General features: G+C 41.4%; 1 protein-coding gene across 1 annotated transcript; it reads left to right on the top strand.

Moving 5' to 3' along the window:
• The first annotated feature begins 6,080 nt into the window (after positions 1 to 6,080).
• On the top strand, positions 6,081 to 24,510 carry clps (colipase). Its single transcript, NM_001113855.1, has 3 exons — positions 6,081 to 6,196; positions 15,856 to 15,978; positions 24,236 to 24,510. Exons 1-3 carry the CDS (start codon positions 6,098 to 6,100, stop codon positions 24,365 to 24,367), a joined length of 354 nt encoding a protein of 117 aa, NP_001107327.1. The 5' UTR covers positions 6,081 to 6,097; the 3' UTR covers positions 24,368 to 24,510.
• The last annotated feature ends 2,168 nt before the right edge of the window (positions 24,511 to 26,678 follow it).

Here is a 26,678-nt window from a genome sequence, read left to right as displayed (position 1 = left end):
ATTATATTTTAATTACATTAAAACACTTTAATTTTTTGATGTTACTGTTCCTTTAATTAATAGATTTTGACTTTCCTTGTCCTTTAAATCTTTAATCCCCTTTACCAGTTTATTTGCACATCTCTGCACTCTCTTCAGCTCATTAATATCCTTCTTAAGGACTGGAGCCCAAAACTGCACTGCATACTCAAGGTGAGGCCTTACCAAGAACCTATAAAAAAGCAAAATTATGTTTTCATCCCTTGAATCAATGCCCTTTTTTTTATACAAGACAGCACTTTATTTGCTTTAGTAGCCACAGAATGACACTGCCTGGAACTGGACTACTTGTTATATACAAACACCCCTAGATCCTTCTCCATTAAGGATAACTCCCAACAAACTACCATTTAGTAGATAGGTTGTGTTTATATTATTTCTACCAAAGTGCATAACTTTGCACTTGTCCACATTGAACCTCATTTTTCAGTTTGCTGACCAGTTTTTCAATTTTGTCAAATCGCTCTGCAAAATGGCAGCATCCTGCATGGAACTTATAGTTTTGCCCAATTTAGTGTCGTCGGCAAAAATAAAAACAGTATTCTCTATGCCCACCTATATATGTATATTTGTTGGACAGGTTACAGCAAGGCGAACTTCCCAATAGGTTGCCTGCCATACCAGCCCAAATAATTTGCTAGAGAACTGGATGAGCACAAAGTCAAAATCACTAAAACATTCAATTGGCCAGGAAACTTGACCTATTAATTTTTAGCTTTATTTTGCTAGAAATTACCGTTTACTTTGTCCATGTGATAGACTAGGATGCTAACATAGCCATTCAAATGCAATTTGATTCCATCCTGGATAGCAACGTAGCCTTCTTTTAATAGTGCAGGTCATCCTGTCCATCTGCTCTGGGGGCCCTCAGTCCCCCCTGTCCAGCTCCATGGATAAGATCAACCAACCACTTACCTTGCTTCTTCCATTGAGGCCCTTCTGCTCTGTAGAGACACCCCTCCAGCTGTACATGCCTAGCTCAGAAGGTAAGGTCAACCAACCACTTTGCCATGCTGTTTCTGTAGCCGCTCATCCTCTCTGTGAAGACCTCCCTCCAGCTGTGCATGCCTGACTCAGAAGGTAAGGTGAACCAACCACTTTGCCATGCTGCTTCTGTAGCTACTCATCCTCTCTGTGAAGAGCTCCCTCCAGCCATACATGCCTAGCTCAATGGGCAAGTTCAACCAGCCACTTTGTCATGGTGCTCCTGTAGCCGCCCATCCATACTGTGGAGACCCAGCTCAGAGATCCCAGCTTTGAGGGTAAAGCCAACCAGCCACTCTACTATGCTGCTTCCATAAGTAGCCCTTCCATGCTGTGGAAAGATCAACCAACCACTTTTTCTTGGGCTTTGATATTAGGGTCACTGTAGTGACAACTAGCCACAGAAAGAAATAACTGATAACCTTGTCATGAATGGGGATATTAGTTTCTCGTTTGCTTGTACCCTCACTCCTATAATGCCCTCCCCCCAGGTGATCATCAAATATTATATTGACAATGAAACTGTTTTCTGACCAAAAAATCAAAACTAAGCTCTATTAAATAAAGGCTAGCATTTTGCCAAGGAGCTTAAATATACAGATATAGTAAACCTACCTCTACCCCATGCACGCAAAGGGAAGCTACAATAAGCAGGCCCATATGATATAATCTTGGGGGGTTGCTAATTCTATATAATTGCATCTAATCCCCAATTGATATGCAAGCTGAGTGCTTTCAAACTGCAAGCGACATTGTGCTAGCTGTACAGTATTTTTACAGGTGCTATGGGTGTTCTGTCCTCACTATGTATTTCCCAGGGCAGTGTCTAGTTTGACATACAGGTGTCAAAACAGGTGTGAAACTGGGGGAAGAGAAAATATGGCAGCATTTACTATACAGCATAATAAAGCACAGTAAACAAACATTATGGTTCATATAGTGTACAAAAATATAAGAGATGAGAGGCATCCGAGTAGGAGTAAGGCCTAGATGCCTGGGCAAGAACAGATGTGCCATGAGGTGACTGCACATAAACAGTTATAAACCCGATTTAAGGTATATACCAGGAAAATATCTGCTTGTATTAATGATCTAGGGGCTAGGGATGGATAATACCTACCAACTATGCTTCCACAGGGCTGGATGGGATAGGATTTATGCAGGATAACGATGAACTGTTAACACTGCTAAGATGGCAGCTATAATGAACCTTTTCCTGTATTACACATGGTCACATGGTAAAGTACGGTAAGCTGAAAAGGACATTTTTAAAAGCATTCACGACCTATACATAAAGAAACCACTAGGTGGTGCAATGAAAACAATAACAATGGGTTTTATACAAACCTTTTTCCAGAGGGAATGCTTGCCAGTAATCAACCACTGGCATGTCAGGTAGCCTTCCTGGGCTACCTGACATGCCAGCCACCCAACCACTAGGGGATGGCTTGGCAAGTGTAACCAAGCAGCCAATTCTTGCCACTCCTGCTGGACCCCTGCCCGTCAAGAGCCTACCTCAGTACCAGTCGGCTACATCTCAACCTACATCCCAAGCTACTATAAGCAGGCTCTGTTTTTTATACTTACCCATAGATATCTAGAAACCTACTAGACATACTAACAGGGGGATTATACTATATGTGGGTTGCTTCCGCAGTAGCAGCAGATTGTCCTCTGAGCACAAGCTGAAATTTTGACTCAGTAAGACCCAGTAAAGTTAAAGGTAAGATTCGGACTACAGGCTGCTGAATTGGGTAACTATATCTACAGAAATACCATCCAATGCACAAACTTATTAAAGCAAAGCATGGAAAAGTTACTGTATTCAGGCTTTGCCCTATTCCTTACTAAGCCACACTGTCCTCTCATGTATACTCAAACTATAGCTTTCTGTATAATCTAATTACAGCTCTCTGTATACTCTAGTTGCAGTAGCAGCAGTTCAGTGTCACAGTCTGGATTTCTATATATAATACAGAGCATGCCTATTGAGTGACTACAGTGTGATTTACCGCTGTCACAACAGCAAGGAAATGACTAACAAGAAGCCTGTCCAAATAGTTCTACCCCCAAAGCTGCAGCTAATGACATTATATAAAAGGTCTATATATTATATAAGAGGTCTGCTACATGGTCCATGATACACTCACAGGGGCAACTGTTCTGTAATCTCTCTCTTTCTCTCTCATATACATATGTGCCTAAACACAGTAGAACTACTTCTGGCCTAGGCACACATAGTATGGCACACACAGGTGGGGTAGGGCAGGCAGAATATGGCACATACACGCAGCATAGGGCCCTAAGCTGTGGGAGGTGAACCTGGCAGGGGGTTTGTTCTGGGAGTCTGTTAGCAGTTGGAAATATCCATTAAATGGTCCCTAAGGTGTGTAATTATGTGCTGGGGGTTGCTGTGCTATCCAGAGGGGAGGAGGAGGCATATGGATTTAAGGGTGTGTCTTAATATGACATAATATAATTCTTTCACATATGAATGAAGGTTGATATGCAGTGAGCACTGAGCATTTGGGTTTTTGCTGCGGTACCACAATTAATGTGGGCATGGACGTGTGATAACATGGGTGTGGTATTAAGTGGGTGCAGTTTAAAAAAGGGGAGTGGTCAAAAATGGCTTCCATTAGCGGCCCTCCACTATGTATGCTAGAGGAATTCTGGCCCTCGGCACCACAGAAGTTGGACAGCACTGTCCTAAGACATAGATCATCTATTCTCGTAGACGGACTGAGATATTGGCTTCATCACTATTATGGCTCAGTCCCTTAAGTCTCCTTGTTCTTAAGTTGGTGACCGGTTTCCTTCCTTGAGTTTTTATTGGAGCCTACAGAGAAAGGAATAATTACATGAGGAAGGGAGGGTCATTGTTGCTAGCCAGCAATCCTTTCCCTAGAACAAATGTTGTTTGCAGGTCATAGATTCCTGCAAACACTTATTTGTTCATCTGGGAGGTTGCCACCTAGCAACATAGTTACATAGTTACATAGGGTTGAAAAAAGACCAGAGTCCATCAAGTTCAACCCATCCAAGTAAACCCAGCACACACAACCCACACCTACCAATCTATACACTCTCCCACAACAGCTTGTGGGAGAGTAATACACACCTAGCAGTAGCTATGATAAATGTTACTCTCTCCGTTTCTGATGGCCTCCAGTAGGTGCTTGACAAAGGGTTTGGACGAGGAACATATAGTAGCTTTTATGATTATTGGCAAGGAAATACCTCTAACTGCTGCCTTAATGACTGCTGCTGCTGCTCTTAGAGAATGACCTTTAAATTGAGAAGTGTCAATCCTCTACATGATCATAGCTGACAAGATCCAGCCTCTGCTAGTTTTATAGTAATATAGTAATATGATAGTTTTAGTCTTGGCTGGTCTGAAAAGTTGTCTAGAAGTAATAAACAATTGAGTAAGATCTGCCCTGACTGTCTCTGTACTCTACAAGTAAGCTGTCAAGCACTTTACTATACATAAGGAGGGAACAGTTGTGTCACTAATTAAGCCAATCTCAACTGGAGTTGTGTTAAATGTACAGTAGTTTTGGTGCGACCCTTGAGTATTAAATGAAAACCTTCTAGAGAAGTGGATAACCAGATGTATAATATCTATTAAGAAAAGTTCTGCCCATCTGGCAGCAAAGGCCAAACCTAATAAACAAGCCTCTTTAATAGGTAGGCATCTCGCTTCAGAAGGGTTGGAGTTATTTTTGAAAGGTACATTAAAAGAGGATCTATATCCTATGTTTAACTGTATTTCAGCTGGACTGGTCTAAAAATGCCAGCTCCTTTAATTAGTCTGGTGTAAAGCTTGTGTTTTGTAACCTCCAGATTAGGAATGCACTGAATCCAGGATTCAGCCAAGATTCAGCCTTTTTTGTCAGGATTCGGCCAAATCCATGATCCTGGCTGAACCAAATCTGAATCAAGCACAGCGACATTTCACCCTTCTAAAATCTAATTAGCTTAAGCAGAATAAACATTTTTGTTTGTACTGATGTTGGAGAGGCAAAGAGATCTAGTTGCCTGACTCCCCGTCTGTCCAGGCCATTTTAGGTGCTGCCCCCCATGGTGCTCCGAGTGTCAGCCTGCTCCATACATGCCAGTTCAAAGCTGTCCTCCCCGGCTTCTTCACCCAAATGGCAAATCTGTTGGTTTGGACAAGCTGCGGACCAGCCCCCCACCACCAGCTCTCACTCTCGCTGTGCAGTCAGTAACTTATTCAATGTGGTATAGTTTCTCTGCTTGGGACCTTTCTTCTTTTACAACTCTCATTTTGGAAAACCCTCCCCAGACTTCCAGAGATGCATCTTTAGTTATAACAAGATCTGGGGTTTTTAGAGTTATAGGAGCAGGACTGGGGTTTGAGATGGTTAGCCAAACATTTAACATCTCTGACTTCTGAGCTTAGATCTAAAAATTCTCTCCAGTGCTTTCCTTTTTGTAGGTGATAGTTATTAGAAATTGCAGGTGTCTGCAATACAACGTGGCCTGGGGAAAACCCAGAGATAACGCCACTAGTCAGCTGCTAGTATTCGTACGGAAAGATGCCCCACAGCCAGGATTCTCTGAGTCAGTTTGGAAACGGAAGTTTTTCTGGTGGGACTTGTAACATCAAGGTTTCTGTGTTGAGGATAAAGCCTAGAAACGGAATCACCCGACAAGGATCTAAAACTGACGTCTTTATATTTATCAGAAACCCTAGATTTGAGAGAAGACTTGGAATTTGTTCTTTTATGTGAGTTAAGTCTCTGTCTTGGTGTACAACTAGTAAATCGTTAAAGTACACTAGGCAGGGAATTCCTTTTATTAGTGGGTGACTTACTGTATAAGGAAGCATTTCAAGGATAATTAAAGTAAACATATCTACAAAGATATTCTGATCCCTTTACTTTATCTCCTTTTATTTTTAAATAGATTTGTTTATCTGCATATTCTTGCCTTACACCTGTCCACTTCACATAGGTATGACTAATCAAGGGATTGGCTGAAACTTCTTGGTTATATTTATAGGAGAAAAGAATTCTTTCTTACTTGGGATACAACATACAAAGCAACAATGAATATATTTAACATCCTGCTGCCTATTGTTGTACTGCTGCTTGTTTTTGGATTAACTGCTGCTATACCAGATGAAAAAGGGCTGATCTTTAATTTGGTAAGAAAAAAGCGATAGCAAAAAGAACACATTTTAAATGAACAAAAATATTAGATTAAAACAAAATTAAATATAGCACAACACAAAATCTAAAGTTACCTGTTATCTAAATGTATATCTAGTTAATTGAAGTATTTTGTTTATATGGTACAGTATTTATGCACATTGTTGTTCTACTTTCACATAACACCCTGTAAAGCCAAATATACTGCCACAAAGTTTTGTTTTAGCTTTGCTAAAATACAGAAACAACATTTTGCATGAATTGCTTTTTGAATTTGTCAATTACTTGGGGAATTGCAGTCTACTGTATATAGAGAAAATAATACAAACCAATAACAGAGAGATTTATTAAGCATAAAAAACTTAAATGAAAAAACTGACATCTACAAACTGGTGAGTTTATGTAGGTCAATGGGAGTTTATTTTAAAGAATCAAGCTACTTTCCAATTCAAGTTTTTGAGATTTGAAATTTGGCACTAATTAAAATTAAGGGTATGATGTGATTTCACTGCATTTGATTTGATTTTTTTATGTATTTAAGCAATGCAGATTTTCAAGTGCATATTTGAAATTTCAAGTTTTTTTTGCAATTCGCAAAAAACTCCAACAATGCATCCAGGGACCAAAATGAACACATTTAATTTGATGTAATGGGACCCATAAACACAGTATTCTTCTGTATTTGATTTTTTTTGTTTGCCTTCCATTTAATTGTCAGTTATTGAGAGGCTAATATTTTATAATATTTTTATGTTTAGCTACTGCTTGTATTATTGTTTACTTGTATAGCAGCAACATTATTTTTCAGTTATGTGAATAGTAAAATAAATGAGCAAGAAGGGGTGGGAACCTTACTATCACGGGGGGGGGGGGGGTAAGTTGGTTGATGAGAACAGGGAAAAAGCAGAAATTTCGAACTCTTATTTTTTATCTGTTTATACATCTGAGGAGCCAGCTTATGAAGGCTTCCCTTTTAATAGACCCAATTCTAGTAATATAACTACTGACTTATGGGTCACTTGGGAGGAAATTCAAAAGAGACTTGAACATGTAATGGTAAACAAAAGTCCAAGACCAGATGGTATTCATGGTATTAAAGAGCTTAGCACTGTGATTCCCAAACCTCTTCACTTAATTTTTCAGGATACATTGAGGTCTGGCATGGTGCCAAGAGACTGGCAAATTGCCAATGTGATGCCGTTATTTAAAAAGGAATCCCATTCTCAGCCTGAAAACTATAGGCCTGTTAGTCTGACATCAGTAGTAGGAAAGCTTTTGGAAGGGGTAATAAGGGATAGGGTACTTGAATACATTGCAGTTCACAATACTATAAGTTTGTGCCAGCATGGTTTTATACGTAACAGATCTTGCCAGACTAATTTAGTCACCTTTTTTTGAGGAGGTGAGCAGAAACCTTGATGCTGGAGTGGCAGTGAGGGGACATGATTACTCTTTACAACTACATTAGAGGGGATTATAAGCAGATAGGGGATGTTCTTTTTTTTCCATAAAAACGATCAGTGCACCAGAGGCCACCCTTTTAGATTAGAGGAATAATCTAAAGTAGGTAGGCGTAGGTGGATTTACACAGTAAGGGCAGTGAGGTTGTGGTGGCAGACTCTGTTAATGCCTTTAAGAGGGGTCTGGACTTTGCACAAGCAAAGCCTGTTCATTGTACAGCGTGCGACTTTCCGCGCGCGCCTGTTCGTTGTACTGCGCGCGACTTTCCGTGCGCCCCTGCTTGTTAAATTGTGTGCTACAATACGATTGCCCAAGCGGCTAGTCTTTAGTAGACGCATGCGCAAGACGGTGAGAATCATTACATTGCCCCCCCCCCGAAGAGCGGCCTCCAGACGTGAATAACCCTCTTCTTAGGGTGTTTCTGGTGGAATCCTCACAAAAGTCTAGGAGCATGTATGTTTTGTGCTGGTTCCCAAGAGTTTTCTTCAGTTCCGTAACCCTTCCACTTGACCAAATATTGATATTGTCTTCAATTTTGATAAAATATCTTCAACTTCAAATTCTTCCTCCCCATTAAATTACACTGGAGGAGGAGGCTTTGTGACTCGCCCCACAAAGGGATTAGGAACCACAGGCTTGAGTAATGCTGAATGAAAGACCGGATGTATATGCCAGGCTTCCGGAAGCTTTATTTGAAAAGCCACAGGATTAACTTGACGCACAATCTCAAAAGGGCCCAGAAAACGATGACCAAGTTTCTTACTTGGACAGGTGACTTTAAGATTGATGGCTGACAGCCAAACCTTGTCGCCAACTTTAAATTCTGGGTCCTTACTTCTCTTTCTATCTGCGAAAGTCTTGAAGTTCTTCTGAGCCTTGGTCATAGTAGTTTGCAGAGTCTTGTAGTTATCCTTCAGAAAAGTTAATCGATCCTGGACAGCAGAGAACCTCTGGAGTAGACAACGGAAACACTGCAGGATGAAGACCATAATTAGCGAAGAATGGAGACTGCTGAATAGAAGAGTGGTGCGCATTATTATAAGCAAATTCTGCTAATGGAAGCAAGGCCAGCCAGTCATCTTGGATATATGAAGTAAAACACCTGAGATATTGTTCCAGGGTCTGGTTCGTCCTCTTGGTTTGCCCATTGGATTGTGGGTGAGATGAGGCAGATGAGAAGGAAACCTTGATTTGCAAAGCATTACATATCACCTTCCAGAATCAGGAAGTAAATTGAGCTCCCCTGTCAGACACTACCTCATCAGGATTTCCGTGAAGTCTGACAACTTCCTTAATAAAAGTCTCTGCAGTAAGAGCCGCCGAAGGAAGTTTATGAAGAGGAACGAAGTGAGCCATCTTGGTTAATCTGTCGACAATGACGAAAATAGTAGTACAATCATGGCCTCGTGGGAACAGGTAACGGAACCAGTAGACCCATTGGTTTAGAATGCACACTCTTAGTTCTGGAACAGATGTCGCAGGATTTAACATAAATTGCACAGTCAGAATATAAGTTCGGCCACCAAAAGAACCTTCTTACCAACACAATTGTTTTCTTGATTCCAGGGTGTCCGGCAAGCTTGGAGTCATGGAAGTTACGAAGGACCTCTAAGCAAAGTTTCTTGTGTACAAATATCTTGTCTCTGAAAAAAAAAAAGCCCATTTCTTGCCACAAGATCAGGCTCGGTTGGAACATGCACGCTACATTCCAGCTTAATCTGGTCAATAAGGGAATATTGTATGCATAAAAAATGATGTGGTTGGAGTATGGTTTCAGAGGAATTAAAAGAGTTCATTTGGGCAGGGAACATTCTAGAAAGAGCGTCCGCTTTGATGTTCTTGGAACCAGGACGATATGTGAGATGAAAATTAAATCACATAAAAAAAGAGCCCAACGGGCTTGTCTGGGTCTCAGTCTTTTAGCCATTCAAAGGTACTCCAGATTCCTATGATCAGTAAAAATTAGGATGGGGTGAAGACTACCCTCCAACAGATATCTCCACTCTTCCAAGGCAAGTTTGATTGACAAAAGTTCTCGATCAGAAACGTCATAGTTTTGTTCGGATTTACTTAGTTTGCGAGAAAATAATGCCACAGGATGTAGAGCACTAGAAGGACTTATTCTCTGGGAGAGGATTGCTCCAACTGCATTTTCCGATGCATCAACCTCCAGGACAAAAGGTAGAGATGGATTAGGGTGACAAAGGATAGGTGCAGAAGTGAAGTGAGATTTAAGAACACTAAATGCCTCTTGAGCTTGAGATGTCCACTGAAACTTAGAAGTTGCAGCAGTAAGTTTAGTAATGGGTAGGATGATTTGGGAAAAGTCTTTAATAAACTTTCTGTAAAAATTTGCAAAACCTATGAAACGTTGAACTTCTTTTCGGGTAAGTGGGAGCAGGCAAATTTAGAAGAGCCGAAATCTTTTTCTGATCCATCTGAATCCCCCCAGGAGAAATCACGAATCCTAGAAATTCAATAGAGGTTTTATGGAACTCACACTTTTCGAACTTGACATATAGCTGATGAGCTCGAAGACGATAAAAAACCTTTTTCATATGACTCTGATGTTCTGACAAAGAATTGGAAAAAATAAAGATAGGATCAAGCAGGAGAATGGTCACACAGGTCCGGGTCATGGCAGGCAGATCAGAGGTTAACAACAGAAGGTTCAGAATAGGGGAAAACGCCAGGCACCAGGAAAACTTGATAACCAAGCAAAGATGGCATGTACAAGGCGACTATTTACAGGGTGGCGACAAGACGCAAGTGCGTGCTGCGTCAGGACGCACGTCGGAGCGTGTGGACGCATGCACGCGGGTTTTTGCCATGCACGACTTTCTGTGCACATCTGTTCATTGTACAGCACGCGACTTTCCACGCACGCCTGTTCGTTGTACTGCGCGCGACTTTCCGCGTGCGCCTGCTTGTTAAATTGCGTGCGTCTTTGCAAGTCTTTAGACGCATGCGCAAGACGGTGAGAATCCTTACACTAAGAGACAATGGCAACTTTCTGCTACAGTTCTCCTGTCAAGCCTGCCTGTCGCCTTGTTATACAAGAAAGTAAAATACTCACACCTTTTACACAAACACATACTTAAATTTACACTTACACACACATGAGGTTTGAATGAAGAGGTAAAAACCCAAATCACTGAAAATGGGTTTTTACCTCTTTGCAATAATGTCACTATTGGCACTTCCAGACTCACTGAGAGTACTATTTTAACTGCAATTTTGCACTTTCAATGTTATTAACAATATATTGATGTATTTATATGACACTTATTACACTTGCACCTATATGAAACGATCTACCACTTTCCAGAGTTCGGTTACGGGTAGATCTTTTGATATACGTGTGTATGCAAACTGTAATACACAGTATGTTGTATATTTGCTAACCTGTTTAAGCTGCAGAATTCAGTATGTTGGCTGTACAATTCGTTCTCTAAAAAGTAGGATGCGTGAGCACATTCGACACATTGTTTCAAAGAATAGTAACAGTCCTATTGCAAGGCATTTTATACAATGTTGCGATTCTGATCCTTCTTCACTATGTGGAATAATAAACATTGTGTATTGTTAATGTTATTGGTAACTGCTAGGAGTTTTCAGCTTTTTTTGATATGTGCCAGTTCTTTTTGCCTGCAACTATTCTGACGCACCACTGTTCTGACTCGCGACTATTCTGGCGCACGACAATTTTTAACTGCATCTTTAACGCTGAAATCAGCGGAAATGACAACAGAAGTGACATCACTCGCTTTTTTCCAATGCTTGCAGTACCAGACAAGGTGTGTCTTATTGGTATTTAAACTTGCATAGAATGCCTGCAATCCCCTTGACAAAGGACTGTGTTCCAAACGTTGGGGTTTTCTCAATCCACACTTGTCTGCTTTTTCTGTTTTATTATACTTTGTCCAACTGGTGGTATGTATATTATGCATTGTAATTGTATTTACTGTTTTGTTAATATTTACCAAATAAAGAGCATTATATGTGTAACACTATTTTGGCTATGGAAGGGTTAAAATCAGGCTAGTAGTGATAGGAGAGCATGTGTTACATGCGACTCTCTTTCTTAGGATGGGCCTTTGCTTAGGTAGAAGAGACCTTAACAGAGCTGAGGGTGTAGTTGGACTACAACTCACTGTAGCTGTGTAGTGCAATTGATAATAATGGACGCCAGAAAGGTTCTTGCTGATGAACTAGTAACAAATTTATTGTCAGAGACAAAGATGGTAAGCAGGGTTATCAGATACTCACAATGAATGCAGATATAGAAGGTAGATGACAATATCCCTTAGGACAAGACAAAGGAGGGTACACACCGGTTTATCCCACCTCTTGGTAGAGTCTGGGCAGGGTAGATGCACCTGTCAGCTTAATACCTTTTTGGAGATAGGTCTCGATAGATACCTTATTCCTCAGGTTGATAACCCCTAGCTTGAGAGTCCTCCGTGTGAGTAGGGATCAGGGTTTATTCTAACCTGTCTACTATCTCTACTCCCTGGCCCTATTGCTGAGGCAACATTGCCGGATGGAAAGCTACTTCCAGAACACTAATTCTCCTTGATGGGGCTATTAGGCTGCCCTTGCTTGCTCGGTACTAACTATCTCACTTCTCTTAGAGAGTGCTATTACAAAACTGCTATGCTTACTTAAACCTTATTTACGGGGACCTGTTCCTGACTTCTCCAGATGTTAAGATGGTCTCTGGGATAATATTGCTTTACTGGGCCTGTTGCTGCACCCAGGCTTAGAGGGAGCTGTGCTCAGGTAGCAGACAGGCAGCCAAAGAGGAAGTCACACCTCCTTGCTAGACACTATATCAGTCTGTAAGGGGCGTGTACAACCATAACAACCAATAAGGTATACTGCATAGTGCTAACTAGATACATGGGACTCTGCCCAGTAACAGTAATAGAAAGAACTAGTAGGGGATTAAAGCCATAGGAGTGCTAAATCCTATGGGTCCCTACATATGTTAAACATACCATTTGCTGCCTTTTCGTGGTTACTAGATGTGCATTGAATAATTGATTGATTTGTATTAATATTCTGTTTGTTCCTATGTCGGCTTGGGGAACAGATTCTCATTTGCACCATTTTTTCTTCTTTTTGCTGTCTTTGTTTTAAAGCCAGCTATTTCTGCTTTAGCAATTGGGGTGTGCCCTTCAAAACTATTTATTTGAAGTCAACAATAGTCTCAGAAATACAGCCACTGTACAGATACCATTCTGGACACTGCGCAAACATAGTAGATGGCTATTTTACCAGAAATAACCTTTTGGGCTATTGTTCTGAGACAGTGAGTCTGTATTTTCCTTAAGATGGACAGTGAGACACAGTTATGCTGAAATCAACATGTGAATGGATAGAATGGAATCAGCCTCATGGAGGAAGAAGTGGTTAAATAGTAATGTGTTTAAAGATGTCCCCAAGCATTGTCACGCACTTTTACAATGCATGAGCTTTTATTTAATACCTTGTTTTAGGCTGTCTAGTTTATATCCTGTGGATCTTAATGTTTCTAGTCAGGCCCAGGAGGAATTTTACGTCAAGGCTCACCTTGATTAGGTTATTTATTCAAATTCAAGTATTACTTGCTCCCAGTAGATAAAAATCTTATATCCCTAATGGAGGATCATATGGGAAGATGAATATATGCTGAGGATTTGGGCATATTCGGCTATAATTAATTATAGCAAGAAGCAAAAGTCATATATACATGTAAATCTTACATTTTCCTACCATGTTTATAAGTTGGGCACACTGCTCCCCCCCAAACCACACCATTTCTATAACATATATCTCCTCTATTCCCTCTCACACATCTTCTGTAACATTTACACCTGCAAACAGCACATGTACACTGTAAAGTTCATGCAATGAGAAATGCAGGCTTACACAGGCAGAACTTACTTTGATAAATCCTGCTTGGATTGTGCCTTGTAATGGTTAAACTGAGCCCAGGACAGGAGGTTAGGAGAAAAAACTCATGTTTCTCTATCAGAGTGCACAGCTTGAGCACAGTTTTATGGAGACCAGCAGTGCCATTTCTTCTTTGGCTGTTAGACTTCAGGATGTTTTTGGTAAACTGAGTTAAGAAAAAATGTGCATGCTCAGTTAGCCAAGATCAAAGTGGGGGCCGGGTGAGTTAGAGGAAGAAAAAGAATCCCAAGTGATTAAGGGGATGCTGCAATTTTACGATTAACCTTTGAACAGCAGGAGTGGATGGTATTTAAAGACTTCAAAGAGGCTGTTCACTGAATACATTTTTTGTAGGGGTTTTCATGTCTTTTAAAGCTGACACCAGAATAAATATATCTTTACAAAGGCAGGGCATTTTGTTAGTAAAATGGGAGAGCTTGTTTCAGAAAGCTAACATACAAGACTCAGCAAACATTAGCATCTTAGGATCATATCATCAACAGTTAGCCTTGTACATAAAGTTTCTTACTAAAACACAGAAAATAAATAGTTGTCATTTAAATTATTCCCTTAAAGGAAAAGGAAAGGCTAAGTTACTTGGGGGTGCCAAAATGTTAGGTACCCCTAAGTGACTTTAATCACTTACCTTTTACCCTGGGCTGGTGCCCCTTTTAGGAGAAAACCACACCAGCCCAGGGTAGCTGTGAGCGTCTCCTCTTCCTGCTTCACGCGATTGCACATGCGCAGTAGAATGGAAAGCCGAACTTTAACAACTTTAGTCAACTTTTACTACTTTTACTACTACGCATGCGCTGGCCCAGGGATTTTGCCGACAGAAGGAAGAAGGAAGTGCTGGTGCAGTTTTCTCCTAACAGGGGCACTAGCCCGGGTAAAAGGTAAGTGATTAAATTCACTTGGGGGTGCCTAACATTTTGGCACCCCCAAGTGACTTAGCCTTTCCTTTCCTGAAGTAATTCTAATATTTAAAAATTAGTGATGCACCGAACCCACTTTTTTGAATTTGCCCGAACCCCCGAACCCACCCTGAAGAATTCTGCCAAATCCCAAACCGAAACCTAATCAGCATATGCTAATTAGGATTGGGAATGGTAAAAAGTTGCAGAATGATTTCCAAATGCTAATTAGCATATGGTAATTTATACTAATTAGGATTCGGTTCGGCCGAAACCGAATCCATCAAAAAAAGGCTGGATTTGCCCCATCCCTATTAAAAATAAATTATAAACCCAACCTGGCATTTACAGGCTCATGACAGATTACATTCAATATTATTTTCTGGAAAGTGGCATTTTATGTAGTAATTAGCAAGGGTCAAACAAATGTAATTTTTTTTTTATAATAAGGAATTTAGGCACTTGGGTGGTGGGGCTGTATTAAATATGATTTACTTGGATTTTGCCAAAGCTTTTGATAAAGTGCAGTGTAAATAACAGCTTTGTCAATGAAGGTCTGTTGGACTTGGTAATGCTCTTTTCAAAACTATGCAGGCTAATTCACTCCCAGCAGCCAATCAGTAGAACAATGGTTGCAAGGTAGCAGTTCCCAGTAGATATTATAATAGCACTCAATAGTAAGGAATGTAAGTCCGGCTTGGAGGCTAGGAGAGTAGGGAGTAAGAGAAACCATAGGTTACCTGAAAGCAGTTCTAATGTATAGCACTGGGCTTTCTGAAAGCCCCAAATCAGGCACAATGCCTGCCTATACACCAGTATTACAACTAAAAAAAAATATATTTGTTGTTTCAAGAACACAATTTTAAATGGTAGAGTGAATTATTTCCCATGTAAACAGTGTAATTTAGAAATAAAAAGTATACCATAAAAATCATTACAGTATTGCTTTAATTTAGCTCTTAGCACATAGCTAATTAGGGACTGGTGTAATTGCTCTCTTAAGGTGAGTGGCTGACAACATACGGTACCATCCCTTTGACCCATGTATGAGGGGCTACGGACTGTATGGTCACTTTCCACTTCTGCCAATTCTTGTATGTGTTCATTTAATGTCTCCCTTTAACTTTTTTGTTGAATTTATGTGAAAGGAATTGCACAAATTGCAAAACGTTTTTACTAAAAGTAAACCTTTAAATAACACTTGATCTAAATAAGTTAGGTATAACTTTTAATGGAAGGAGATCCAGTCTTATAATACAGAACCATAATTTTACTTAAGTAAGGCATTTTCCATTTAGTACCAAATCACTATATACATAATTTATTTATATTTAATATTTTAGGACAATGGTGAGCTCTGCCTACAAACTGCACAATGCAAGAGTGGCTGCTGCCACAGAAATAGTGGGGTGAGTTTGGCACGCTGTGCCCCCAAAGCCGCAGAGACCCAGAAATGTTCTCCACTGGTGAGTTTATACATATTAATAGACTGTATAGAAGAAAAAGAGAAAAAAGTACATATAGCTTGTATCATACAGAATGCATTACGTGTGTGCTGATTTATACACAAATATATGAGCAGTTACAGATTTCCAAGGCATACTCAAAAATACTGTATTCTAAACAGGGTTGGACTGGTCCCCTGCTCTGACCCAGACCTGCTCCAGTGCCTGTGCACCTCATCAAAGATTAAAGTAAGAGCAAGATCTTACAGGAAGCAGCATATGAGTGCACACTTATGGGGGGTGGGGGTGCACATTTCGAAAGGGGGGCCCTGGAGATTGTCAAGGGGCCCTCAAGTTGCAACCCAGTCTTGCAAGGTAATTCTAGCAAAAACCATTTATCCTATATATTTATTTATGCTGGTGGGGGGAGAGGCAAAGGGGGAGCGGACCGGAGAGAGAGATCGGATGGGGGGGGGGAGTAGGGTGCTGACAAAATGAAGCAAGCGGGTGCTGGTGGGGGGAGAGGCAAGGAGGGATCAGACCGGAGAGAGAGATCGAGTGGAGGGGGGTACTGACAAAATGGCGGCGCCGTTCACTGAAACAAGTATGTAGAATATAGCAGGTGGATCTCTGTAAATCTTTCATTAGGCAAGCCAGAATTATAGCGTTTTTACACAGCAATAGTAGTACTATTTAATAGTGTGCTTCATAGATTTTGATTTTCCTTCTCCTTTAAGGTGCCAAGGTGGTTTGAGGAGGCTTAGCTTCCCCTAGCCTTATTGAGAATCTGCCTACAATATGTTTAGGCTTACTTAGCTGGCTAAGACTTCACTGAACTGTTTAATAAAAGGAACTAAATCTGGGGGTCCCTACATTTGTCAGCAAGATCCAAAGGATTTTAATGGTAAAATGTGGGTACACCTCACCCACTCTTTGTTACTGCAGTCTATAGTAAATATTATTGTGAAACGACTCCTAATAGCTCTGGAAGCTGCTGGCTCAGGAGGGAGGGGCCGCGAGGTCCCATGGACAGGAAGCAGTTGGCTCAGACAGGTCAGAGGGAAGAGGAATGGCTGGCGAGAGAGAAGCTGCTAGAAAGGTTGGCTGCAGTGGGGACTGGTGGCTGCAAAGCAGAGTGGGATAAGCTGCGGTGTCCCCTCCTCTTGTATTGCATTTCCCCAGCACTGTCCCCTAAGTTATACTCCAGCACCTGAGTTATACTCCAGTTATAACCACACCCACAGAAGTGCAACTGGGAGACTCACTGTGAGGTAAACTGATACTGGGCTGCCTGGGAGCTGAAGGTGACTATTATAAGGGACTTTATGTACAAAGACCATACAGCATTCACAGCAGGGAGAGCTGTGACTCAACCCAGACTGGTGGCCCAGATCTACTAAATAGGGCCACGTACATGTGAGCCTGCTGCCTGAGGCCGGGCACTGCCAGAGGGGCTAGGCCACAAATACTCCCCACAGTTGTGCTCCTGTTGAGCAGTTATACCTTGTTTTGAACCTAGATTGCTGGTTAATAAAGCTTTGTTGTACCATTACCTGCCCCTGTGCTGCTTATGTGCCCATAGTCGGGTCCCATGCTCAGGGATGCCACAATTATAATACAAAATATATGTATGTATTCATTTAATGTCGGGATTCGGGCTGAATCCAGTCCCAGCCGAACGAATCCGAATACTATATAGCATAAATTACCATATGCTAATTATCATTCAGAAATCATGCAAACCCTTCCCAATCCTAATTGGCATATGCTAATTAGGATTCGGTTCAGGATTCGGCAGAATCCATCAGGGTTGGTTCGAGGGTTCAAGTATTTTTCAAGTATTTACCAACGCAGTTGTGATACCCTATGGCGTTTTTCAAAAAAATGTTCTGCTAATGTAGTCTCCTTTCTCTTTTTCTCTGAGATGGTCACCCCTTGCCCTTACCTCCTTAGGTGGTTGGTAATTTTGAATGGTGGACTTATTTAATGGTGCTCATTTAACCGGGTTTTTACAGCTCTGCCTGTTTACCCCACATAAGCCAACCCACATAGACATTTAATGCAGTAAACAACGTCACAGCTATCACAATTAAAATGACCATGAATGTGTAATTTAGAACCTTTTTGGGGGTGGGTTACATTCCCCCCTGGAATGATTCCATTGCAATGACCACAATTATAGCACGGAAATGTTCCCAATCGTTTTTCTTTTTGGTATTTATACTGGGGTCTCTTATTCTTAGATTTAATCAATTCTCGGAAGGTTCTAGCTTTTCTGTAACAGAACATAGGTGGTTCACAAAAAAGTTTACCATACTTTAAAATGCCCCAGTATTTAAAAATTACCCTCTTAACTGTTCTAGCATGAATATCATAAGTGGTAACAAATGGTATACGTTGTCCCATGCCTGTAGCTCTCACTGTTTTTGTAACACCTGTTCCCTGGGCATTAAATTCACATCCTCACTGACTCTTATTAGCTCCTCCTTTTTGTAACCTTTCTCCAAGAATTTAATAATCATTTTAGATCAGGGGGCTCAAACTCAATTTACCTGGGGGCCGCAGGAGGCAAAGTCAGGATGAGGCTGGGCCGCATAAGGGATTTCACAAAAAATTGGCTTTCAAGGGATAATGCAAGGCACGGCAGGCGGGAGCTGCTGATTGCGGAAATGACGTTATGCCATCATAACAGTTATTATGGGAAGACGTTCTGTGTGCACAATTAGCTCCTTAGCAGCTAATTGTGCACACAGAATGTCTTCCCATAATAACTGTTATGATGGCATAACGTCATTTCCGCAATCAGCAGCTCCCGCCCGCTGCGCCTTGCATTATCCCTTGAATCGCAATGAAAATCGCGATCCATTCATTGCTTTTGAGAAGGCGTTGGTGCGGGCCACAAAATATTGTACCGAGGGCCACAAATGGCCCCCGGGCCGCAAGTTTGAGACCCCTGTTTTAGATGATTCCTGCTCATACAATTCATCACTAGATGTGATATGCCTTGCCCTAATCATTTGGCTCTTAGGTAAACTCCTGGAGGGTGCAAACTGGTGGCTTGTAACAAGTTATTCCTGTTAGTGGGTTTGTTGTAAAGGGAAGTGGTGAACCCCAGCCCTGTATAGTGAATATTTACATTTAAAAAGTATAAACACCTGTCCTGTGCATCAAGGGTAAATTTAACTGTTGGAGTGAACCCCATTTAAGTACTCCAGGAATTCATTAAATTTACTTTTGGTTCCAGACCAGAGAAAAAATGTGTCATCCACATAACACATATACAAGTGGATATATTCATTAAAATCATTATTAGAAAATATATAAGTGCTTTCAAACCAAACCATAAATATATTAGCGTAAGCAGGAGCCATACAGACTGCAAATAAAATGAATATGATAATTTGCCAGTGTAGTGCGTGCTAAGTACATCCATATACTCTTAATTCCTTCCCCATGGGGTATTGATGTGTATATTTGGGAGTGCTGGTAAGTTTTTCTTTATCCTATAACGTAATCACATTCCAGACTTAAGGAATAATGGGTTATGTGAAGGTGTGGTGTGAATGGCAAGTCAATTGCACACTGGAAACATTTTAACTCATTCAGGCCTGGAGTATAACTAATTTTTCAATATCCAATATTTAACAGTCACTGCATGGGGTGACATTTTGGGTATTAGGCTTCAAAATTGTAACTGCTCACCGTAGGCACCTGGCCTCTTTCTTCCACCTGGTTTTTCTTCTTATCCTGCTGCTTTCCTACTGCCTGTGCGGCCCTCCTGACTGTCCCTTGTCCCCCATTTTCTGAGCCTAGACTTGGGAACTGATTGGTAGCCTCCCACCCCCTTTATGCCCCCCTGGTCTTCCTTAACCTGCTTAGTCCTGGACTGGCATAAACTACCGGGCTCTTACTACACATCCTGTGCCCCTGTCTGGATGTTAGCTGTCTTTGGGACAACACTGGTACTGGTACTGTCAGCAATCCTTCCATGACTTTAACTATCTGTCCCCTTTAACTACTGGTTCTGGTACTAGAGGTATACCTGGCCCCCATCTACCATCACTTAACCCAGTCTGATCTACAAGAACCTTACTCTGAGTCCTAACAACCTGTCACCCACACTCCTGCACTGACCCTTGAGTCTGGCCTATCTGTGACCACGAAGCATTTAAAGAAAACAGCCGGCACAATGGGTCTTCAAGCAGCGGCATAAACCCTGCATGTTAATTTCAGACAGGTCCACCCCTGAAACGTCACAAATTTGAAATAAACATTAAGGGTTAATCCTGCTGCTTGAAGACCCCTTGTGCTGGCTGTTTTATTTAAATGATTCAGCTACTAGGGGGTGCTGTTTCCTCAGGCTGTGCACCGGGTTTCATACACAGTTTGGGTAAAGGATCAGGGATCCCACGCAGGAAATCCCTCACTGTTGGTATACTGCCTGGCAACCCCAGGGACTCTATGTGGGGGGGGGACGACCTTTCCTCCCACTCTCATCTTCTTATCCCCAACTTGGGACACTACTGGTTAAGGCCCTGCCTACATCTGTGCCTTGATTGGTCAGTTTTATTATATGTAAAGAGAGCTGTGGTCTGAATGAAAGCCACAAGAAGACAGAGCCAATCAGAGCCCAGCTGATTACAACAGAAGTGGTGTTTGCAGGAATGTCTCATATTGCCCCTTCCAGGGTCGGACTGGGGGGTGCAGGGCCCACCGGGGCTCCCGCCCCAGGGGCCCTGCAGGTGCCCCAGCCGCGTCCCCTAACCCCCCCAAGGGCCCCCCTAACCCCCCCAAAGGGCCCCCGCCTGACGTCCTCCCCGAGCGCGTATAAATTGAACGCGTCGGGGAGGAACAGTCAGTAGCTGGGAGCGCCGGCAAAGGTCGGACTGGGCCGCTGGGGCCCACTAGGGCCGGGGCCCACCGGGATTTTTCCCGGTGTCCCGGCGGCCCAGTCCGACCCTGGCCCCTTCTCAAGTCACTGATTAGTTACTGACTGATTAGTTACTTCTCTTAAGAGATCTGCTCACTCCAGCATTAAGCATTTTTGGCTAACTATATTGAAAACATGTTTTATTCTGCACAGTCTATTTTACCCAAAAGTGAAAATCTACCTATGCTGCAGTGTTCAAAACTTGCAGCGGCATACATCCGGAATAAGGTTATATTTTTTAAATAAAATCAATATAGTCCCCATCTTGTTTTGGTGGTAGATCAACAAAGGCATCTAAGGGCTCTGGCACACGGGGAGATTAGTCGCCCGCGACAAATCTCCCTTTTCGCAGGCCACTAATCTCCCCGAATTGCCATCCCACTGGCGAAAATGTAAATCGCCGGTGGGATGGCATACGCGGCGCCGCGATTTCAACAAAATCGCGGATGTTGCCTTGAGAGGGATGGCATTTCGGGGAGATTAGTCGCCCGCGAACAGGGAGATTTGTCGTGGGCGACTAATCTCCCTGTGTGCCAGAGCCCTAAAGCTTATGGTTTTTTAATCAAGGCGTTAAATGCCTTCCCCACTGCTCCCGGGACAATTGATGTTGTCTGAACATTTTTTCAAAGTTTTACAAAAAGGTATCTATAGATGCAGCTAGGTTCCTTTACCATGTTGTCGCATCATGTCTCTTCCAGTTAAAGGAACAGTAACACCAATTTTTTTAAAATTGTTAATTCCTCCCAAAACAGCATTAATGATGGGTAAGGTTTACTTCCCCTTGGATTTTTTAAAATCTTCACCTTAAATTTGACATGCGAAGTGCCCCATAGGAGAAAGGTGAAATGGCGATAGCACCTTGAATTCCTCAGTGTCCTGAACTAGAAGTTAGCTTTGCACTGATGACCTAAGGCACCTAAGCTTTTTTTCAGAGTATGTAGCTTAAATTTATGTTTCTATTCCTTTGGACAGTTTTGGGGATAATAATGCCTTCCTCTGGATCAACTAGTAGTTTAGGCAGGTTATATATAGGTATTATGGTTGAACTTGATGGACGTATGTCTTTTTTCAACCCAACTTACTATGTTACTATGTTACTATGTTACTATGTAATGTGAGTATACATTTAAGCTGCAGAAGCTGAAAAAAAGCTTAGATGGTTAAGGTACACTCTCTGCTAACAGAGGTTAATTAGTATTCAAGTACTAGTTGCTATGCACAAAACTTGCAAACAGGGTAGCTATAGTTTTACACCTATGCAATGATCTAAGGCTAATGCCACACAAAGTATATGTAGCATACTTTTGGCAAGCTGAAAACCGATAGCCAAAAATACGGTACATATGTTCCTCCTACCTCCTATCCTCTTACCCGTGCCTGCACCTCAAAGCATTGAATACACTCGGGTGCAGGCACGTAGCCAATATCTGCCGAAAATGCAAAGTCTTGCATTTTTTGGAGGATATCAGCACCCTGCCTGCACCCGAGTGTATTCAATGCATTCGGGTGCAGGCACAGGTAGGAGGATTTCTCGGTAAGCGGTTTTTCACTTGCCGAAAATATGCTACATATGCTACGTGTGGCATTAGCATAACAGCTTAAGGCAAACCTTCAGACAGGCTCGGTTTAGAGCACACAGACAAAACTTATTGCATTTTATATTTAATATTCACAAAAAGTAGGCAGTGCATAAATATTACAGTAGACAAACTGGTGGTATAATATCAGAAGACATACAATTACAGTACATACAGTTACAAATTAAAAGGGATAAAAAAACAGAAAACTTCTTTACCAAGTAGTTAGTGGTACCTTGAGATAAAGGTGACTAGTAAGCATGCCACCAACAGTATTGGAGCATCTACATCATGATGATGACTGAGAGATTCTTTCCGAAATTATGGTAATTTTAAAGGACAAGTCAACCCAGAAAATAAAATTCTAAGTAACTTTGCTATATACATTCATTACAAATTTGTAATGGATTTTGAGTCATTAATATATATAACTGCTAATAAAAGCAGCGTCTGACTGTCCTTTTCAATTCTCTGGCCGGGTGGCTCTGACTCTTAAAACAATGTAATACAAGCCAGCAGATTGACAGAACTGTCTTGCTAGAGGAGTCTGGCCTTTGCAACATTGTTTAAAACAACCAGGAGTTCAGCAAATAATAAATTCATATTGTAAAGTTGCTTAGAATTATGTTTTCTCATTACTAAGCATGAAGGCTTAGGGGTAGCACAGAGTAAATTAATTTATGACTGTGTCCTGATTTATAAAAATAGTAAAACCCTGTGCCTTGTGTAGTGATATAAATGTTATACTGAGATTCCTCATAATTGTCAGTTTATTTTTAGATCAAATATGATATCTCATGAGCACATGAGCACATACAAAGCAATATGTCCAATGCTAAGCACAATGTTGAAGGCCTGTATAATAGACACCAATAAAGAGAACTCTTAGGGGCACATTTACTAATCCACGAACGGACCGAAAGCGTCCGAACGCGTTTTTTCATAATGATCGGTATTTTTGCAACTTTTTCGTATGTCCTGTGATTTTTTTCGTCGCCGTTACGACTTTATCATATATTTTCCGCGACTTTTTCGTCGCCGTCGCGAAAAAATCGGACTGGTTTTTCCGGCGTTTACAATTGCTCAATACGAAAAAATCGCGCCGGCGATTAAAAAGTCGCGCAAAATACGATAAAGTCATGACGGCGACAAAAAAATCACGCAAAATACGAACAAAACGTGACGGCGACGAAAAAGTCGCAATATTTTTGTTTCCGATCCGATTTTTTCCCATTCGGGATTCGGATTCGTAGATTAGTAAATGTGCCCCTTAGTATACATCAAAAATATGGTGGTTGCATAGTTGTACAAAATACTGGTAGGCATTTTTTCATATTTCTTAAGGGTATACATAATTTCTTTGATGGCTCAGTGGAGTCTTAAGTATGTGTGAAGCACAGAGTTCCCTTATTAGCATCCAGGTGTGAGATCTCTGCTAAATCTTGGGTTTCAGACAATGAAGCATAAATTAACACTTGTGGTACGCACAGTTGTCCAGCAATATTGTTAATCTTTATAATGCCAGTGCAATTCCACTCTGGCATGACAGGTACCTCAACTCTTAAGGTTGGTGTAAATGTAAGGTGGCTATCAGGGGCACTGCTGCCATGAGGTTAGTTGAGCAACACATTAATGCATTAACGCATAAATGCAGTCCTAGTCCCGACAGGATTGTTAACTCTGGAAATACATTTTTGACTTTTTAAGTCAGTTACTGCCATATAAGTTTTTAAAACTTGTCTTTACCTTTTGTTTTTTTTTCTATTTTCAGCACATATATGGGACATATTACTTCTGTCCTTGTGAGAGTGGATTGACCTGTGAAGTGGACAGATCCATTGTGGGCAGTATTACTAACACAGACTATGGATATTGTGAGGACCAGAACAACACTACAATATAATAGCTTCTTTACCATAATCTTCTTCAGTAACATGTCTAAACCATATTGCATTGACATCAGTGAACATAGTACATACAAAGTAGTAAACACAGTGTTGCTTTCTCTACAAATGAATATACAAAGTAAAATTCCATTTGCAAAATGACTTATTGTGCAAGGTACTTTTTACTAAAAGTAAGAAATTATACATGATATAATTACCCCCTCTCTCTTAATGTGTACCCCTATATACAACATAATCAAAATATATAAAACATGAAAAGAATTCTGCCTATTCTTTTAATCAAAATGTAAGGAAATCTGGTTTCATTGGGGAGGTGGCAAAATGTTAGGTACCCCCCAGTAAATCAAATCACTAAGTATGTTTTCTCTAAGGTGCTGTTAGACTGTGGAGACTTATTCCCTCCCTACCAAACTTGTCCCCTCAATGTAACGCCTAGCCAAGAAAACACAATGACACCATAGCTTTTGTGGGTGGAGTTCGGCCACAGCTTTATTACAGAAATCCAACATCAGAAAACATAGTCCTTGCCATGTATTACAAACTTTACCAAACATCGCAACAACATTTTTTTAAATAACTGTTTATAACGAATGCAGTGGGCATGTGAAAACCATCAAACACTACCAGAGATTAAATGGCCAAGGACTATCCCCCGCCATTTGCTGTGACAAACCGAAATGTAACGTATATATATATATATATAAGTCTTCGAAAAACTTTTTTTTTTTTTTTTTTTGCATAAAGAGAGCCTGCAAAGAAAATATAAAACATGCAATTGGGAGAACTTACCGAACTATGGTTACTAGCTACTTGCTCTTGCAGATATGATGCTATCCTTAATAAAATAAGCTAACATACTGTAGTATGGCATCTAACACATTCAGAGACTACATCAAAGGTAAATCCAATGCATACTTGATAACTTGTTAAAGGAAATGCCTAGAAGCTCCCACTGTTTGTTTGATATCAGTTGTCATTTTACATCAGAGCTAAGAACAGGCAACGCTGTGGGTTGGGGGTGCTCGGTCGCGCGCGGGGGGGGGGTGCGAGCTGGGTGTATTTTGGTTGTGCAGGGACGATGCTGGGGGAGCTGGGGGGGGTGAAATTCCGACATGGCGGCCACCACAGGGTGAAAAGAGAGGAAAGTTTGAAGGCACATTTTGGGACAAGGCACAGGCAAGGGGGGCTCTACAATATATTAAGGGCTTTGGTAGAAGCCTTTCCTTGCTCTTTAAGCAATTCCAACCTAAAATAATAAATTAGCAGTACAATATAGCACAAGATGATTACCAAATGTTATACTGACAAAGGTGAAACTGCTTTTATACCTATGCAACTATAAAATGGAACTCTATGAAAATGATGGCTAACATTGTGCAGGCACTATATGATATAGTCCCAGGGGGTGCTAAATGATAACCTCAATGTGTATAAATATAGTAAACCTATCTCTACCCGGGCACACCCCGCCTTAAAACACAGTGCTGTCCAACTGGCGGCCCTCGACCCCCCTCTGTGTGGCCCCCCCACCTGCTGCTTTAATGGCTTAACTTTTTGTTATCTTTAAATGGTATCAGTACTGAGATTAACTGGCCCCTGCATGGTTATCACCTCAGATTCAGGCTGTAATCCCTCTGTATTGTTTAAAAATGTAATCCTCTGTGTTGTTTACACCTTTTAATCTATGCATTGTTCACCCCCTGCAGTGTTCACACCTCAGTCTCAGGCTATAATCACCCACATTGTTCACCTCTTCACACCTCAGACATTGTATGTACTGCAGAGTATGGCAGAGTATGGCACATAGGCAGCATAGGGCAGGGAGGGTATGGCACCCACAGGCAGCATAGGACAGGCAGAGTATGGCACACACAGGCAGCATAGGACAGGCAGAGTGCTGCCTGTGTGTGCCATACTCTGCCTACCCTATGCTGCCTGTGGGAGGTGAACCTGGCAAGGGTTTGTTCTGGGAGTTTGTTAGCAGTTGGAAATAGCCATTAAATGGTCCCTAAGGTGTGTAATTAAATGCTGGGGGTTGCTGTGCTATCCACAGGGGAGGAGGAGGTATATGGATTTAAGGGTGTGTCTTAATATGACATAATATAATTCTTTAACATATGAATGATGGTTGATATCCCTGCAGCGACCATTGTGATAAAATGGGTGTGGTTTGAAGTGGGTGTGGTTTAAATGGGGGAGTGGCCAAAACTGTCTTCCATTAGCGGCCCTCCACCATGTATGCGAGAGAAATTCCGGCCCTTGGCACCGCAGAAGTCGGACAGCACTGCCCTAACAAATCTTTTACCA

Source organism: Xenopus tropicalis, chromosome 2, assembly GCF_000004195.4.
Source record: "Xenopus tropicalis strain Nigerian chromosome 2, UCB_Xtro_10.0, whole genome shotgun sequence".
NCBI classification, from domain to species: Eukaryota; Metazoa; Chordata; class Amphibia; order Anura; family Pipidae; genus Xenopus; species Xenopus tropicalis.
This window is presented reverse-complemented; position numbering and strand designations above follow the sequence as displayed.